The sequence below is a fragment of the Papilio polytes genome, unplaced genomic scaffold, assembly GCF_000836215.1.
Source record: "Papilio polytes unplaced genomic scaffold, Ppol_1.0 DF821289.1, whole genome shotgun sequence".
NCBI lineage: Eukaryota > Metazoa > Arthropoda > Insecta > Lepidoptera > Papilionidae > Papilio > Papilio polytes.
Genome location: NW_013527915.1, coordinates 1,419,952 through 1,436,454, shown reverse-complemented (window position 1 = coordinate 1,436,454; position 16,503 = coordinate 1,419,952). Strand labels below are relative to the sequence as shown.

At 38.8% G+C, this 16,503-nt stretch overlaps 2 protein-coding genes across 2 annotated transcripts in view; one reads left to right on the top strand and one right to left on the bottom strand.

Moving 5' to 3' along the window:
• LOC106109476 (protein Tob1) overlaps window positions 1–5,030 on the top strand; it is a 30,237-nt gene extending 25,207 nt beyond the window's left edge. Inside the window, exons 2-4 of the mRNA XM_013290989.1 lie at window positions 1,351–1,649; window positions 2,437–2,528; window positions 3,095–5,030. Coding sequence (XP_013146443.1) covers window positions 1,361–1,649; window positions 2,437–2,528; window positions 3,095–3,433 — 720 coding nt within the window. The 5' untranslated portion in view covers window positions 1,351–1,360 and the 3' untranslated portion in view covers window positions 3,434–5,030. The remainder of the gene's footprint in view (window positions 1–1,350; window positions 1,650–2,436; window positions 2,529–3,094) is intronic.
• A 589-nt stretch (window positions 5,031–5,619) lies between these two features.
• Window positions 5,620–15,999, bottom strand: LOC106109333 (zinc finger protein 91-like). The gene is made up of 5 exons (XM_013290790.1): window positions 15,652–15,999; window positions 14,881–15,027; window positions 14,711–14,791; window positions 14,294–14,374; window positions 5,620–11,689 (listed from the first exon to the last, which is right to left on the bottom strand). The coding sequence occupies exons 1-5, from the start codon at window positions 15,790–15,792 to the stop codon at window positions 7,325–7,327; spliced, it is 4,815 nt and encodes a 1,604-aa protein (XP_013146244.1). The 5' UTR covers window positions 15,793–15,999; the 3' UTR covers window positions 5,620–7,324.
• Between the last annotated feature and the right edge of the window lie 504 nt (window positions 16,000–16,503).

The window sequence follows — 16,503 nt, the reverse complement described above, 5'->3', positions numbered from 1 at the left end:
ACGTGACCTGAGCCCGCAAATAGCCTGCCGTTGTAGTGTTCCGCACCGCCTACACAACGTGACCGGAAACATTCCTCTTCGAAAAATATTGAACAATTAAAATTATTGTACAATAACTCACGCTATCTTCCAAGGCCTCCGTTTCACCTGTGGTAGACAAAAACATCAATCTTGCTAACTGCAATTCTTATTTAAAAAATAATTATAAAATAGTTTAACGCTAAATGTTTTTAACATTTGAATAAATATTTACCGTCACATAAATACTTGTATTTCATAATAGCTGTTGCTCGTGACTTCGGCCGAGTGAAATTAAAAAAACAATAAAAAATATACCATATGGTACTCATAGATAACTTAACTTTTTATTGGCGTAAGATTTTTTGAAATTGGCCGAGTTTTTGTGTTACTACAATGCATACAAAAATACAAATCTTTTCTCTTTATAACATTACTCTTTATTAAAGAAACATCAAATTTCAAACGACCTAGATCAGTTAAAATTATAACATTAGTTTTTTGTCCGGAAGCGTACGTGGATATCTCTGTGGACAATATTCACCCACTCAGAGCAGCCGCTCGCAGAAGGTCAGCTAATTTTGTACGTGAAACGATATTAGTGGAAGTTTCATGGGCACTGTGAGGTCGGGAGCGATGACCGTCTATCAAAATATACGCGGACGAAAAAAATTCATTCAAAAATAGAAATGTTAATCGAAATAGAAAGAAACAGATGTTTAGATGATGGATTTAGATTTAAGTGAATACAGGAGTATATGTAATTTAGTTTATAAATCGACTAGCTGTTGCTCGCGACTTCGTCTGCGTAAAATTAAATAAAATCGTAATATAACTAAGGCTAAGGTACTGATAACGTAGCTTTTTAATGGTGAAAGAATTTTAAAAATTGGTCCAGTAGTTTTTGAGTTATTTCAACACATACAAAAATACAAATCTTTATAATATTAGTATATGTACATGTAAATTAAATTATAAAGGGATAAATTATTATTTATAACTTTGTAAACCCTAGCGATAGCTAACACCGTTGTTTACGGAAGCAATATGATTTGCCGCTGCGGAAACCTCTCATTTAAACAATTGTTACGCTTAGGTAACCATCTACTGTCATGCATTATAATCCTAGAGGCCGTAACGTTGTAATTTTACGCATTACCTGTGTTATTATCTTATTACTAGAATATACGGTTAACATATCATTTCTAAGTTTTCCATTCAAACTGAAAAAATACAATTAAAAATAAAATTGGATTTTTTAAAATTATTTTTATAATGTACGACTTATGTAGTGTCGATTAGTTTCTAATGTTAAATTTTCCTTGTCCACAGTGATACCAAAATGCATATTGAAGTACAAGTGGCGCTCAACTTCGTAATATCGTATCTATACAACAAACTGCCGCGGCGACGCGTAAATATCTTCGGGGAAGAACTGGAGAAGGCGCTGAAGGATAAGTTCCGCGGCCACTGGTACCCGGATAGACCGTGCCGTGGTTCCGCGTACCGCTGTCTTAAGACTGGAGGGCCTCTAGACCCTGTTCTCGAGCGGGCAGCACGCGAATCCGGGGTTCCTGTACGCGATGTTCTTGAACATCTACCACGAGAACTTGCCGTTTGGGTTGATCCAGGTTGGTTTTTTATATCTCCTCTTTTCAATACGATTAAGGCTTTCTTGTCTTCTAAAAGCAAATGTTGTTTACTATGTTCATTGACGTAAATTTATTAAAGCATTTATGGAAGAAATGTCTATAAAATCGTCTAGATCAAAGTCTGAATTGCGTTAAATTTTTCAATCAATAGTTCAACAGTTTAGTTCGTGATTGAAAAACTAAAGTTTTTTTTACTTCATCGAGGTGGCAAACGTGCATGCGGGCTGATGATAGCTTAACAAAAGTTTTAACAGACAGTAAAAAAGCAATTCAGTCCGTGACCAATGCAGTTACATAATACCATGTACAAATAAACCAAGTCCACTAGTTAACCTGGGTTTCCACTGGGGTAACACATGTACAAAATGTATTGTTATCTATGTTACTATGTGTGAAAAAAACAGAGATAGCAATGTGGTCTTGCACAAGTATCTTACCAGTGGAAACTTACTATATTATTGTTCTCGGCATTGCATAAGGCGTTAAGTAGCCGAGGTCAGATGGATAAACGTCAACCTGACAAATACTTCTTATTTTTCTGCGTATGCATGTAATGCAAGTTCTTATTCTAGACAAGATTTCTCTAGATAGTTCAACTTCACGTATTGTTTTCTATTTAACTCCCTTTTCTTTATGGTATAAATTCTACTGTATACACGAAATTGCATCAATATTGAACATAAATATTCGGTAGATATAAATATCTGATTGGCTTTAATTTATTAGTTTGATACACAGTAATTAAATATCATGTCATTATTTTCAGGTGAAGTTTCCTATCGCATCGGTGAAAAAGGTGCGGTGAAAGTTCTTTTCAGCAGTGATGAAAGAGCGGCCGACGAAAGGACCGATAGAGAGGTGAATTATGTTTTAACTTTGATCAAAAAACCAAAAACAAAACAAAACGACATCAAGTAGTACATTAAAACACAACACAAAATTGCAATGAATGATTTAAACTATAAAATACGCATGGCAACAATTTTTAATTTTAAAGCCAAATCAAGCGTTGCGATTAAAGTGCACCGCGTGAAGCCTGTGACAATCGGCCAATCAATACGAACCGCAAACGTGATCGCCTGGTTAACTGCCGACGTTGTAATCAGATTTATGACAGTGTACAGAATCGATTTTCCGGACATAACTCGTGTATTGATGGCCATTGTCTCGAAAAATACGAGATTTATTGTTTGAAACATTCATTACACACAGCACGAGCTCTTTTATGACTCAGATAAAGAATACGAGCCGCAAACCTATGTTCCTTAATGGTTTAAATTTGTACCCATGTTTTCCATTAGAGTTTAGGTTAGTTAAAAACGTTTTGTAAATTTAAGACAATTTAGGAAAACTGCTTAATATTTGGTAACAATAATTAGGTATTTAAGATCGAAAAAGAATGTTAATTTCTTTTTGTTTATTAGGTAACTCGCGCATTCAACCCCGAGGCGCAATGCTTCCGGCCGGTGGAGCCCGCAGCGCCGTCGCCGCCAGCGCCTGCCGCCTTCTCGCCCGCGCCGCCATTCCGCGCGCAGCCGCTCACCTTCACCACGGCCACCTTCGCGCAGACCAAGTTCGGCAGCACCAAGCTGAAGACGAGCAGCAAGCGCGCCAACCGCATGTCGCCCACCGAGTTCAGCAACTACATAAAGCAGCGCGCCGTGCAGCAGCAGCTAGCGGCGCGCGCGCTCTCGCCGGCCGCCGACGCGGGCGCGTACTTCGCGCGGCGGGAGGCGCCGGCGCACCTGTTGCTGGCCAACTGAGCCCGCCGCTAGCCCCGTTGCGACCCCCGCGAACCGCAACACCCTCGCCGCTCCGCGCGCCCATAGAGTCTTTACTTTTGTACGAGAGAGGCGCGCGCCGCGATTTATTTTTTTATTTTCCGCGGGGCCGCCCGCCGCTTGTGATAACCGTACGATTTTCCATAACTTTTTGTATTCTCGTTGGTTACGTCGATGTGTAAAATTTATCGATAGGAGCAATAATCGGCCGCGCGATCGCCGGCGATTTATTTTCGTAATATTTAAAACGTAAGCCGAGTCGAGTTTTTTGACGTCTTCGTTGGACATCGATATTAGTAGGGTGTGAGAGCGAGGCGGAGTGGCCGCGCGCGCTCACCGCGACGCACCTTCAGAAGCGAGCCTCTATACATACGTCCTCCGATCTAAGAAAATACTGATATTTAATATGTATACTTACATGTATGTATATATCTACTCTTACGCGAAACGTCTAATTTTTCACGTGGAAACGAAATGCCAATAGAGAAATTACGTATTTTTAATATTGAAATTGATACTTGTAGCATAATATAGTGTATGTATGATGTGTATGGCATGGCATGCGTCGCAGTGGACAGGGCAGGGCAGGCGCAGTCGGCGTACCGCTCGGACACATATCCGCCGGCCGCTTGGCGCCGGCGCGCTCGGAGATCTCACCTAGTTCTAATCATCAATCTTACGATCGTAACCTTGTAATAATTATAATATACATAAATATAGGTCTCGTAATATAGCTACGTTTCAATCTAACAGTATTTTTTTAAGAAGATATTAGTCCTCGTGTACATCGCCGGCCCCCGCCCGGCGGCCGGCCTTAGTCCGTACGGTATACTTATTGTAATATTCTTATAAAAGACATGATAAATGATAGAAAAAAAATATTTCTCAATTCATATAACGGGTGCATGCGAATTCGTCGAAAAAGAAGTACTATGTGTTATTTATCTTTTTTATATTTCACTCGGCACTTGGGCTCAGTGTTTCAATCGAGGCACGTGGCGATATGGTCGGTGTGCGCAGTTGCGGGCTGACGCAGGCCGGCCGCGGCCGCGCTCGCGCCGCGCTGCGCTGGCCGTGTACATATTCTGAAGCAATAGCAGCCACGCGGCGCCGCAGCCCGGCCGCGGCAGGCTCTCCTACGGGCACACTAAGTTCCGATGCGCAACAATGACAAGGTGTATAGGGAATTTGCATCTATTTTTTTACTATTTTTATATTTTGATGATTTAGATTTAAGTCTAGTTGTATGATTTTAATACTTTATGGATACCCTATTCTTATTAAAAGGATGAGTAATTGTGCAGCGGGCTCGATTGAAAACCTGACCAAAACGCTACAGTATTTTGTAGATAAAATCTATAATGTAAGTGTAAGATGAATAAAGTTTAGCGTAATGAGATTTTTTATTACTAAATATAACTTTTTATTTTCTTTCTTTTGTAAGATATATTCGATGGAAGTGTTAAAGATAATATAATATTTGCATAATATAGTGAATGCGGTACTCCATGCCCGCGAATATAAATTAGTCAATAATAATTTTTCATATTGTTGTACGACTTTTTAAGTTTATATTAAAATGTTTTGTGCAATCTACTGCGTGTTTTAATTTGATAATATCCTTATTACACAAAACCTGCACGTAAATTCCTAAACTGATGCACCATTAAGCCTATTGGTGCCTATGTACGTAAGTAAATGTATTCAGAGGGCTTATTACGAATTTTCGTGAAAATGTTTTCGTAACATCATCGAAATTTGTATTAAAATTGTTCATCGCCACTCCCAGGTGTGGTATACCAATTAATATACGATTTTTGTGACAAAAATATTTCTGATAGCTTTCGCCCGCGACTTGCGTGGTATTAAAAAAAACAAAACCAAGTAGCCTGTGTGTTCATCCAGACTATCCTCTACATGTATGCCAAATTTAATTGAGATCCGTTCAGCAGTTTAAGCTACAAACTCTAACAAACATCCATCCATTTAAACTTTCACATTTATATCAGTATGACGTATGATAGACTCATTTAAGAATGTAAAAAAAAAAGTTGAAATCAAGCTGCAGCTAGCAAATCTATTTTAGTGAGTGTTTTTTAAGCTTTATTAGGAGCAGGAGAAAAAGTGAATAAAATCACATTATATCTAGGAACAATAAAAGACTAACATTAATTAAGTCACTTTATTTACCAAACCACAATGTTGACAAAATTAAACCTCATCTATGGACATCAATATTTATATTGAAAATCCACTATAAATGAATTTCCAATTAAAATATCATTTGCCATCTGCATTTCCTTTCTTTCAAGACACTTATAATTTAATTTGTATAATAGTTCTCATAACATTAAAAGAAACTTAATTTTTACATTGATAAACGAAAGCATATCACAATAATTTTTTAAATCGTGTTTCTTATCAGTCATAGGATCCTTTGGGCGACTTCCCAATGAAGTTAATTCTGAGCAGATTTCTTTACAAAAAATCGCCAGACACTTTAATGTTAATCGAATGCGATTCACGATTTAAAATAATAATTATTTCATTATCTAATTATATTGGATGATAATACATTTCAATGACATGATAAAATTTTGTTTAGACAAAACCTGTCAAAAGATACTTTGATTTTATAATTTAATTTTAATATCATAAAATATTCTTGATGTCTTCGAATAGTAAAATCGCACAATTTATTGTATTATTTTCAATATGAATAAGATAAGCTAAACATTGATATTTAGTTACACATAGATTATTGAACATATGGAAGTAAATTTATAAACTTTTTTATTCTGATTATCTTTGTATCATTTTTTACATACGAAAATTTACAGTTTCTTAATTTAAAACTATACGTATAACCTTAATTAACCTACATTTGATATTAATCAAGCAAATTTTTGGCACTATCAAATATTACCATAAAACTAGAGTTAAGTTGGCTGTGCAAAAGTATAAAATTATAGTAGTTTTTTTTTAATTTCTCAGGAAATTTCAATTCAAATTTTAATTAATTATATTCTAAAATGTACAATTCATAACTCATAGGCCATAGAATACAATAACTAGCATAGATGAGGGGATATGCCATGAGTGGTTAGTTTTATTTGTATAAAATATACATTTTGAAATCACTATGAAATAATCAGTACATTGTAACGAAACTTAAATGACCATTTTTAGTCAAAAATTATGAATATCTTAACGAATGATCGTCATGATAACTATTTACAAAAAAACGTATTTCTAATTCTAATCTTAAAATCTTCAAAAAAAAATTAAATAAATCGACACCGATCGCATTAACTTTACCCAAACAGTTAAACGACACTTATACACAAGTAATATAAAAATAAACCGCTAATTTATGACTGGGTTTGACTACTTTATAATTTTGGCCCGTTGTTCCAATAATATTAGTAACACATGCATGTAGATACATACAATATTTTCTCCCAAACAAATATAAGATAAATATCATGATAAGTACGTTCAAGACTCATCCAATGCGAGTAATCACTACAATATAACGTTCGCTACAGTCCCCAAAAATCATAATAGACTGAGTGCAATAATAAATAAACACAAATGAGCAAAGACCTTAAATAATAAATGAAGAAACTTCCTATCAATTAAAGAAATAAAACCAAATAACATTCAAGGAATGACAATGCCATGATACTAAAAATACTTTTACAGTTACACTGTTGTAGTATCGAAGATCAAAGATCGCGTAGTCTATAAATATTTACAACTACGTAAAGTTCTATGTTATTGTTGTCTCATTGTAACGACCGCTCTATAGGAATTAAAGCTAATTCACCGTAGGAGCGGCGGCGAAGGGCAAGGCGCGTGCCCGGCTGAAGATCAGTGCGCCATCTCGATGTGTCGCTGCAAACTCTTCTTGTTCATGTAAAACCTGTCACACATCGCACATGGGAAAAACACCTTCTCATTGTCCGAGTGACGCGCGCGCGTGTGCGATGACAGGTCGATGGCGCGTGCGAAGTACACCTTACAGATGTTGCAGTAGAACTTGGTAGGCGTGGCGTGCATAGTGCGGTGGGCGATGAGGTCGCGCGGCGTCGCCACACCGTCCCCGCACTGCCCGCACGTGAACTCGCCCGGGGGCGGCGCGCTGTTACCCTCCTCTTCCGATTCGCCGGAATCATCACCATGGTGCATGGCTCGGTGGGCTCTTAGAGCGTTCTCATTATCGTATTGCGCCCCGCAAATGTCGCACGCGAGGCCGTCATCTTCGTTCTGGTCGACGCCGGTGGAGCTGCCCTCGCCGCCACCGTAATGTTTCTTCATGTGAACGATCAACGTCGACTTGCGCGTGAAACTCTTCTCGCAGACGGGACAGAACACGGAGTTGGGCTGATGCACCTCGTCCATGTGCCGCTGGTACGCCGCTCGCTTGGTGAACTCCTTGTCACATATATTGCAGTATCTATCTTCGGTCCCGGTGGAGGAATTGTTCTGTTGTTCCAATTCCACCGAATCGTCGGAACGCAACTTCTTGTTGGGATTCACGACAGTGACCTCGACTTCCGGCGGCAGTCTCCTTTTAGCGACGCTAGCGGGCGTCGGCGTCGGCGTCGAGTGAGTGACGCGCGCGAGCTGCGAGGGGTCGACCACCTCGTGCTTACTGACTTTGCTGGTAACTTTATGCTGCGGCATCCAAAGCCCCGAATTGTTGGCAGCCGCTTTGCCGTCCGGGGAACGTAGATGCCAGCCGCGGTGACTTTTTAGCGCAGAAATAGAAGTATAACTCTTATGACATATTTCACAGTCAAAAGTCTGAGGAGATGATTGTGACTGGTGTATGCATTGGTGGTTCTGTAAAGCTAGCAAGCCGACGAATTGTTTGCCGCAGTTGTCGCACGGGTAGCGGGCTTGATATTCGGCACTGGGGTCGACCGAATCCTGGTCACCGTCATATTCCCCTTCCAATTCTTGAGTGGGCTCCTGTTTAGTGGGAACTTGACTTGCGTTATATCCGAGTAATTCCCTGGCATGGGCGGCCTTGAGATGCTCGTATAATTCTAACGTAGAATTCAATGGTTTTCCGCATATTTTGCACATTTGTGCCGAGGATTTGTGAACATTCTTTCTGTGGCGGTAGTATGATTTTTTGTCTGAAAAAGTAATTTTACATATAGTGCAACTCGATCTGCCGCCTTCTCCAGCCATTATTGGCGAATCTGAGCTTCCGCTGGCGCTGGCGTTGATGATTCCGTGCTTAGCGCGTTTGTGCTTCCATAAACTTGTTCTAAGTGGAAACCGTTTGAAGCACAATTCGCAAGAATAAGGTGTGGCGTCCTGGGGGGGCTGTGCCGCCTGTTGCTGCAAGTTGTTTGCTAAATTAGTAAAGTTAAAACTATTGAATTGCGGCGTCGAAAGAACAGCTCCGTTTTCGTCTAAATTGTATTCGTCCTCTTCGGTGGAGGCCTGCATGGTGTTCTCCTCGCTGTCGTTTCGTTCCGCGGCGTCTGCATGTAGCACTTTCTTGTGCTTCCAAATATTTTTCTTGTGCATGAAACCTTTTCCGCAGATGTCACAGGAGTAAGGCGCATTCGGGACGTTACAATTGGGTTTGAATGGAAGGAAAGTGGGTTGTACCATCGAGAAGGATCTAATCGGTTTACCGACAATTTGCGGAGCGAATCCTTTCGGTTCTCCGGGTTTTCTATTTGTGGTGGGCACTTTGGCGTGTATGCGCATGTGGTTCGAGTACGCCTGGCGGCTTTTGAACGACCGAATGCAGATGTCGCAGAAGAAGTCGTAGTCCACGGGCGCGTACGCCCCCGCGGCTCCGGGATGGTGTTGCTGAACGTGTTCAGAAAGTTTTTGGGGTGTGCTGTACGAATTGGAACAAATGTTGCAAGGATAAAATTTAACTCTCAAATGCGTATTTTTGTGCTCCGCCAGTTCCGACGGCCTTAAAAATTTCTTGTCACATTGGTCGCAATGGTGAGCGACTTGATTATGTTCGGCCACCTGATGATCCGTCCAAGCGTCGACAGTTTCGAATATGGCGTTACATTCTGTGCAAGAGTAGTGGTATTCCTCGGCTTCCTCCTTCACGAGAGACATGTCGGGCTCGTTGCTCTGCACGCCTAATGTTCTATCAGAATGCTCCATATAGATGTGTTTATTAAGATCAGCAGTTTGTTCAAATTTAGAATCGCAATGCTGGCAGTAATGAGGTTTCTCCTCGTTGTGAATAATCTTTAAATGTTTCACTAAATTTGGATAGGTGCTGTTCTTCTTCCCACAAACTGGACAATCGGTCGGACGTCCGTCGACACATTTGTTCTGATTATCAGATTGGTCGAAGTTCCCGGCGTGTACGGCTAATGCGTGGTCGTTGAAATGTTGCATATTGCCAAATCTTTCGGAACACAAATCGCATGAAATATAAACGGTACATTCTCCGTTGCGGATGTGCCTCTTCCACAACGCCTTATCTTTGAATCTCGAGTTGCAGTGGACGCAGACGAGCTGAACGCGAGACTGGCCATCTTCATGCACGTCCAGCACATGTTTCATTATAAACTGTTTCAATTGGAATTTAGCCGGACATAATTTACAAGCATAAGACCTAGTATTGAATATATCTTTATAGGCTACTTTGGTATCTTTAGGTTCGTCCTCCAAAACTAAATCTTCGGTGATGCCATTTTCATTGTAAATAATCTTCCATAGATCTGTGCAAGTATTGGAGCGCATGTGACTGAGCAGAGCTCCGATATGGCCAAAGGTAACAACGCAGTTGTAGCACGTGTGTTTGGGGACTTTGTGTCCATTTTTCTGCAAATGTTGTATGACAGCTTTGCGGCGGGGATGTTCTCTATCACAACAGAGGCATCTTTTTGTATTAATCTGTTCGATTATATCGCGATATTTTTGTATAAAATCTCGCTGAGTCTTTGTCACATATAGCTTATCGGGGTCGAGTTCCTTGACGTCCTCCACTGTGTCGTTAGGGTCAGCGGTTTCGTCGAGATCTTCATCGTTTCCTTCACTGTTGTACGAATTTGTCTGCATGTCTTCGTTGATTTCGACAACGGGTGCTATAGGTGGCAATTCCTCATCATCGTCATCTTGATTGTATTCCATTTGTTCATCGTCTCGTTCATCAATACCTTCTTCACCTTCTTTGGTTTCATGTCCATTCTCATAATCTTCGTCTCTGCCATCATTCTCGTTGTCGATTTGTAGCCCATCCTGGCTATCGGCATTGTCATCTGCGTGATCATTTTCATTGTCGCTTTGGTTTCTTTCCATGTTATTTTCATCTTCATTGTCCATTTCGTTACCTTCCTCCCTTTCGTTAATGACCAAATGATCACCCACACCGCCTTCACCATCGCCATCTCCATCACCATCCCCTTCACCTTCGCCATCCCCATCACCTTCGACGTTTTCTTTTTGACGAGCTATCTCAATCTCATTTTCGGAGTCCATGTCAACAGTATCGTAATTATGACCTTGATTATTTTGCATTTCACCATCGACATCATCATCATCTTGTGGCATATATGTATCCGGTTCCGAAAGGATAGTCTCTACTTGGAACGATGCTATTTCTGGTTCTGATATCAAAGTCTCCGGACTTTCTGGACCAGAATTAAGAATTTCCGGTTCGGATACCAAAACTTCAGGTTTCGTTGTCAACAGAGTCTTAAGGATTTGTGGTTCCTTTTTCTTTATCTGTAAATCTTTTAATGCCTTAATACGAAGCGGGTATGGCAAATTATTTTGGGTTCCCTTTGGTGTTTTAATTGGTATAGGTTTGGATGGGGTGGCAGGCTTATTCTGTATGATTTTTGCGTTAATCCCTTTAGGGATCAACTGCATTTTATGACTAATAGGATTAGGCATGAGCCTCGCTTTGGGATTGAACGGATTGGGTCTAAGTTTCGGCTGCCTGTGTGTATTGTGAGATTTCTTGTTGGTTACTTTGTTAGTGTATCTGTCAAAACTGTGAGCGTTAAGTTCATGTCGCCTGGCGTTATGTGAATATCTGTAAAATCGTCCGCACACGAGGCACTCTTTGGACGCGAGTTGTTGTATCCCTTGGCGAGCATGCAGCGTCTCTCCTGTGGGGCGCATTACGGTGATGGACACCTCGGGCATGGCGGGCACGCCCGGATATTGTTGAGTAGACTCATTCATCTCTTCATTCATTTCTTCATCTTCTTCATTATTTTCGCTCTCCATACCCTAGAATAACGTAATTTTAAAAATTACTTTATAACCAATATTTTAAACTATTGTTTTTAATCAAATAAAATTTGAATCTATTTATCCTACTCGCGGAAAAATTAACTAGGAACTTTCCATATAGTTAAAATATTTGGTAATATCTAGTATCTACTGCCGGGTAAAACTCTCTTGACATGATGATTCATATCTCAAGATGTCCTATACATATTCATTCAAATGATAGAGAGAAAATCGACCATGATGAAAATTTATCATCCATAGGAAAACATAACAAAATGAAAATAATTTCTCTATATCCTAAATTTTATTGGAATTAAAAATTATGGTTTAACAATTGGCACCATAATATCAATTTTAATAATTTTATTCCTAAAAACGTTAGGTACTCAAAGGTTTTTCTTATTTAAATATTCATTAGATAGAAGCAACAAGTAAATTATACTTAATTAAAACATGATTTTGTGTGGGGTAGAATAAAAAAATTACAAATACAGCACTTTCAATATAAAAAAAAAAAAAAACAAATCTTTTAAATCTTATATTCCACATTTTGCCATTTTTCGAATATTTACTTAATAATACTATTAAACTATATAGCTACTGCACATTTAAAAATTGAAATGTCTTTGTATTGCACCAATAATAAATTATTGCACAAAATCTTGTGGGAAACCAAAACATAAAATGTCATTTAATATAATACAAATTTTTTAACTTATATAAATCTTTTAGAGATTTAATAATATAAATATTAAATAATAACCAAATCACTATAACAACTAATAAGATATTTTCTATGTATCACAAAGTGAACAAATAAGTACACTATGTTCTTTACAAACGGAGTATCCACATTTATTACAACGTTGTCGAGTTCTTCGGTCTTTTTTTGTCACGTCGCAACAAATTTTACACCTTATCCTGGTTTTTGGTGTTGCAAATTGTTCCATTGTAATAAATCTTTTGGATTTTAATTGCCTTTCTAGCGGAACTGTTAAACATTTAGTTTCCAAAAGACTGATAGCCAATTCCTTGATAAACAAACGTCTGTTAACCATTTTATCGGAGTTCTCAGACGCCCATATTACTTGTGCGTTCACAGCTGCTATATTCAACAAGGTAAAAAATAATGAATATGCCCAGTTGTTAGAGTTTTGCATTGTTGTATAATAATGCATAAGGACATCCAAAACTTCGACGACAGACTGGTTTTTTTTATAAGTTGATACAACTGAATCACCTTTACTCTTGTTTCTTTCATAAAATCTTGACACATTACTCAAAATGTTTACAGATCTATGTTTAGTATTAACATATGATGTCAAGGAAATATTTTCATCAACATAACCAGTGATGAAATCTTCGCTTTTCCGGTGATTTCCAAGAAAATATGGTGGTATCATAACATTGGATGGATCAACTGCCAAAATAGAATATAAATTATAATCCTTTTGTAAAGTTTCCATTAAGGTTAATGAGGTGAACCAAGAATCCAATATAATAGTTCGGCCAGAACCTGCCAAATGTTGCACAAGTTTCTTTACAATTTCTTCCGCACTTAAATATGGGTCAATGATAACATCAAAATTGCTGATGTAAAAATTTGTCGGATCAACCATTAGCATCATTTTGATACCACATTTTAAAGGTTTCTTATTTATATTGTATCTAAAAGGACATGGGCCAAATATAGGAACAATTATTTCATCGATAACCACCATATCATTGACATTGAAGGCTTCTCTACAATTCAATGCAAACATCTCGAAAACTGTTCGAATAGGTCTCATACTGTCATGTTGGTTTGCATCTGTAATACCTTCATCGAAGCTCAAATTCTCAAGAAGAAATTTAAATCGTTCAAACTTCATTGCATTTTGAACACACACAATGCCACAATCATTAAGCCAGAGGTCACTGTATTTTTCATTTGTAGGGCGCAGTATCCCATGCAAGTATAAAATACCAATAAACGTTTTTATTTCACTCATGTTTGTGGATGATGCATAATGTTCCTTATGTTTTCCAATCTTTTGATTCGTAGCTGTAACTATATGTTCCAATATTTCATTTGTGAATAACATTTGCCAGGCATTTTTCGGCAGTGAATAACTCTTTACAACTTTTCTTTTTCTTTTTACAGTTTTCTTCCGTTTATCATTATTTGTTTTAGATGATAAAGGAGTTTTTGATATAATTCTTTCGTTTTTACACAAGTAACCATCTTCACAATCAAGGTATTCCGCATTAGTGTTACAATTTAATTCAGTTTCCGAGTCAGAATCATGATCAGAGTGATGTAACTCATCACATTCTTCGGCAGACTGCAGAGAGTCTATGACATCATCTTTTTGAACCAGATCCAATATCGCATGTACCCTTTGCCAGTCCATCCGAGGATCTACATTATTCTGTGAATAAAATTAATTCAATTAAGGTATTCCCACATCCATTTTGTTTTCCGATTTTCGTAGAAGAATTATAAAAAGTACAAAGATTATATAAAGTACAAAGAGTATCAAAAATAAACAAAGACATATCAATTTCATACAATGGCAATACTCGGTGTTTTGATAAGACATGAATACTTTTAATCTTTACCTTATCACTCCTCGGTGTGAGACCCAGTGAAGCCAAGATAGGAGGGCCTTCTGGTTGTACTTTACTTGATGTTGATGCACACTGGAATGGATAAAGATAATATTGGTCATTACACTATCATGACTAATGTAAAAAACATTTTTATCAAATGAAACATCTTATGTGTTTTAAAAACCAGAAATTTTAAATCACCAACAACTATAATATCAAGAAATAATAACAAAACTATTAAATACAAATTACATTGACAACACTGCAAATTTAATGACCTTGACACTAATAGGTAAACTGCCAGCATTAAATATCATATATAAATTGATTATTTCTGATTGGTAATTAATGTTTTCCCTAGGCATCATAAAAAAATATTTAATTTTCTTACAATTAATGGCCTATAAAACAAATGACATAGCATACCTCAAGGTCAGGGTATGATCCTTCAATAACCACTCCATCATCATAAGCCTCATCAGATAAAGGTTCACTTTTAATTTGCACCTGAGAAAACATAATTAATTTGTGTAAACAACAATGAAGTTGACAGTTGAAAAAGTAATGGCAATGGAAAATCAAAGAGATAAACCAACCTCTTCTAGTTGGCTGCCATCATTTTTAATGAGTGTCTGTAGTTTGTTTTGTGACCTTTCACATACATCCTTAAAAATGTGCCAGTTATTGACATTGTCACAGCATTTTCTGCACACATTAGTTGGCAGGTCGTCATCTTCGTTTATCTGAAAAATAATCATACGCAATCAATGTATGAAGGTCGACGGACGCATTTCATCAGAACGGGCGAGTCGAACCGCGCCTCGTGTGTAGATACGACGCGAGGAGAAACTAAGTAGGCGTAGGTATAGCGCGCGGCGGACGGCTGCTCCTCGACCGAATAAGTAGAAGCGAGTCGAGTGGCGACCAGCGAGCCCCTCGAGGGTTGCCGCGATGTAGGCACGCACGCACACATGCACGTCGACAGCGATCTCACGCAGACACCGACCGCCGCTCGATACGTTCGAGGGACAAGCTGCATCGGCCTGGTCTCGTCCGGTAAATCAATACATCCAACGTCATGCCTCTCTGGCGGCACGCAGACCCCCTCCCGGCCAGACCCCCGGGAATAATGTCAAACCCGACCCTCATAATGCGCGCCATTCCTCGCCGGCTGAACGGAATGCGACGCGACGCGGCCACGACCCGAGCGATAGCCGTGGAACATTACAAAATGGTGGACGATCTTACGACATCTCCACCTCGACACAGCGTTGCTCGAACAGGGACGGATGACGAGTTCTCACGTACACCAAGGGTCTACTTTCACTCAAAACATGATTCCAATGTGTATTTTAAAATTTACTTACCTCTACAGAGACGCATTCCTTGATTTTTGAGGCAAGGCCAGGAGGTTCCGAGTCATCCGAACTGGTGGTAGGAAATATCGGCAGTAATTCGCCTCGAGATGACAAGCACAGTCTACAAACACGATCATAATTCACACGCATTGTAAATAAACAATTTTTTTATGTCTAAACTTCTACAGCGCTTAATAAAGGGACGCCATGTCACCACGAACACTTCAACACAATACACTGCACATCGTTCTAGCTTGAGTATGAAAGCGGCTGATGATGAGCATGAGAAGTCGATGTTCGGTCGGAATAGCTGGGTCGAGTCGCCGACCACCTGTCGTTCTGCGCATGTGCGCGTAAAATGGTGGCAAGAGTGCCAACATAACGAAACAAACTGGCACTTAAAAGTCAGGTGTCATCAACTTTTTAAGTTACATTCGCTTTAGAGTTTACCTTTTGTTAATTTGGATGCCAACTTAAAATACATACAGTTATAATACATTGCCATGTATTAAAGTCTATCTTTTTTCTAATGAAATAAAAATGAACCTCGACTCTTTACAACACAATACATGGAATTTTAAATTAAGAAAAAATCCTTTTATTAAAACGAAATATGTCATTTAATACAGATACTACAGTTTAGGTCACGTTTCCCATTATTAGAACCCAATTGCAATATTCGTTAAACAAAAACAATCGCAAAGTAAATCATGTTAATATGATTTGAAAGCGTACAACAATATCCATAAGCGGTTCTGAACCCCTGGAGTATCTTTCTGTCTCTTTCTAAATTGTGTGACGATAGCGCTAAATTCAAACATGAGTGAACTTAGCAGCTGTTTCCAGAAAGCGGGAAATATG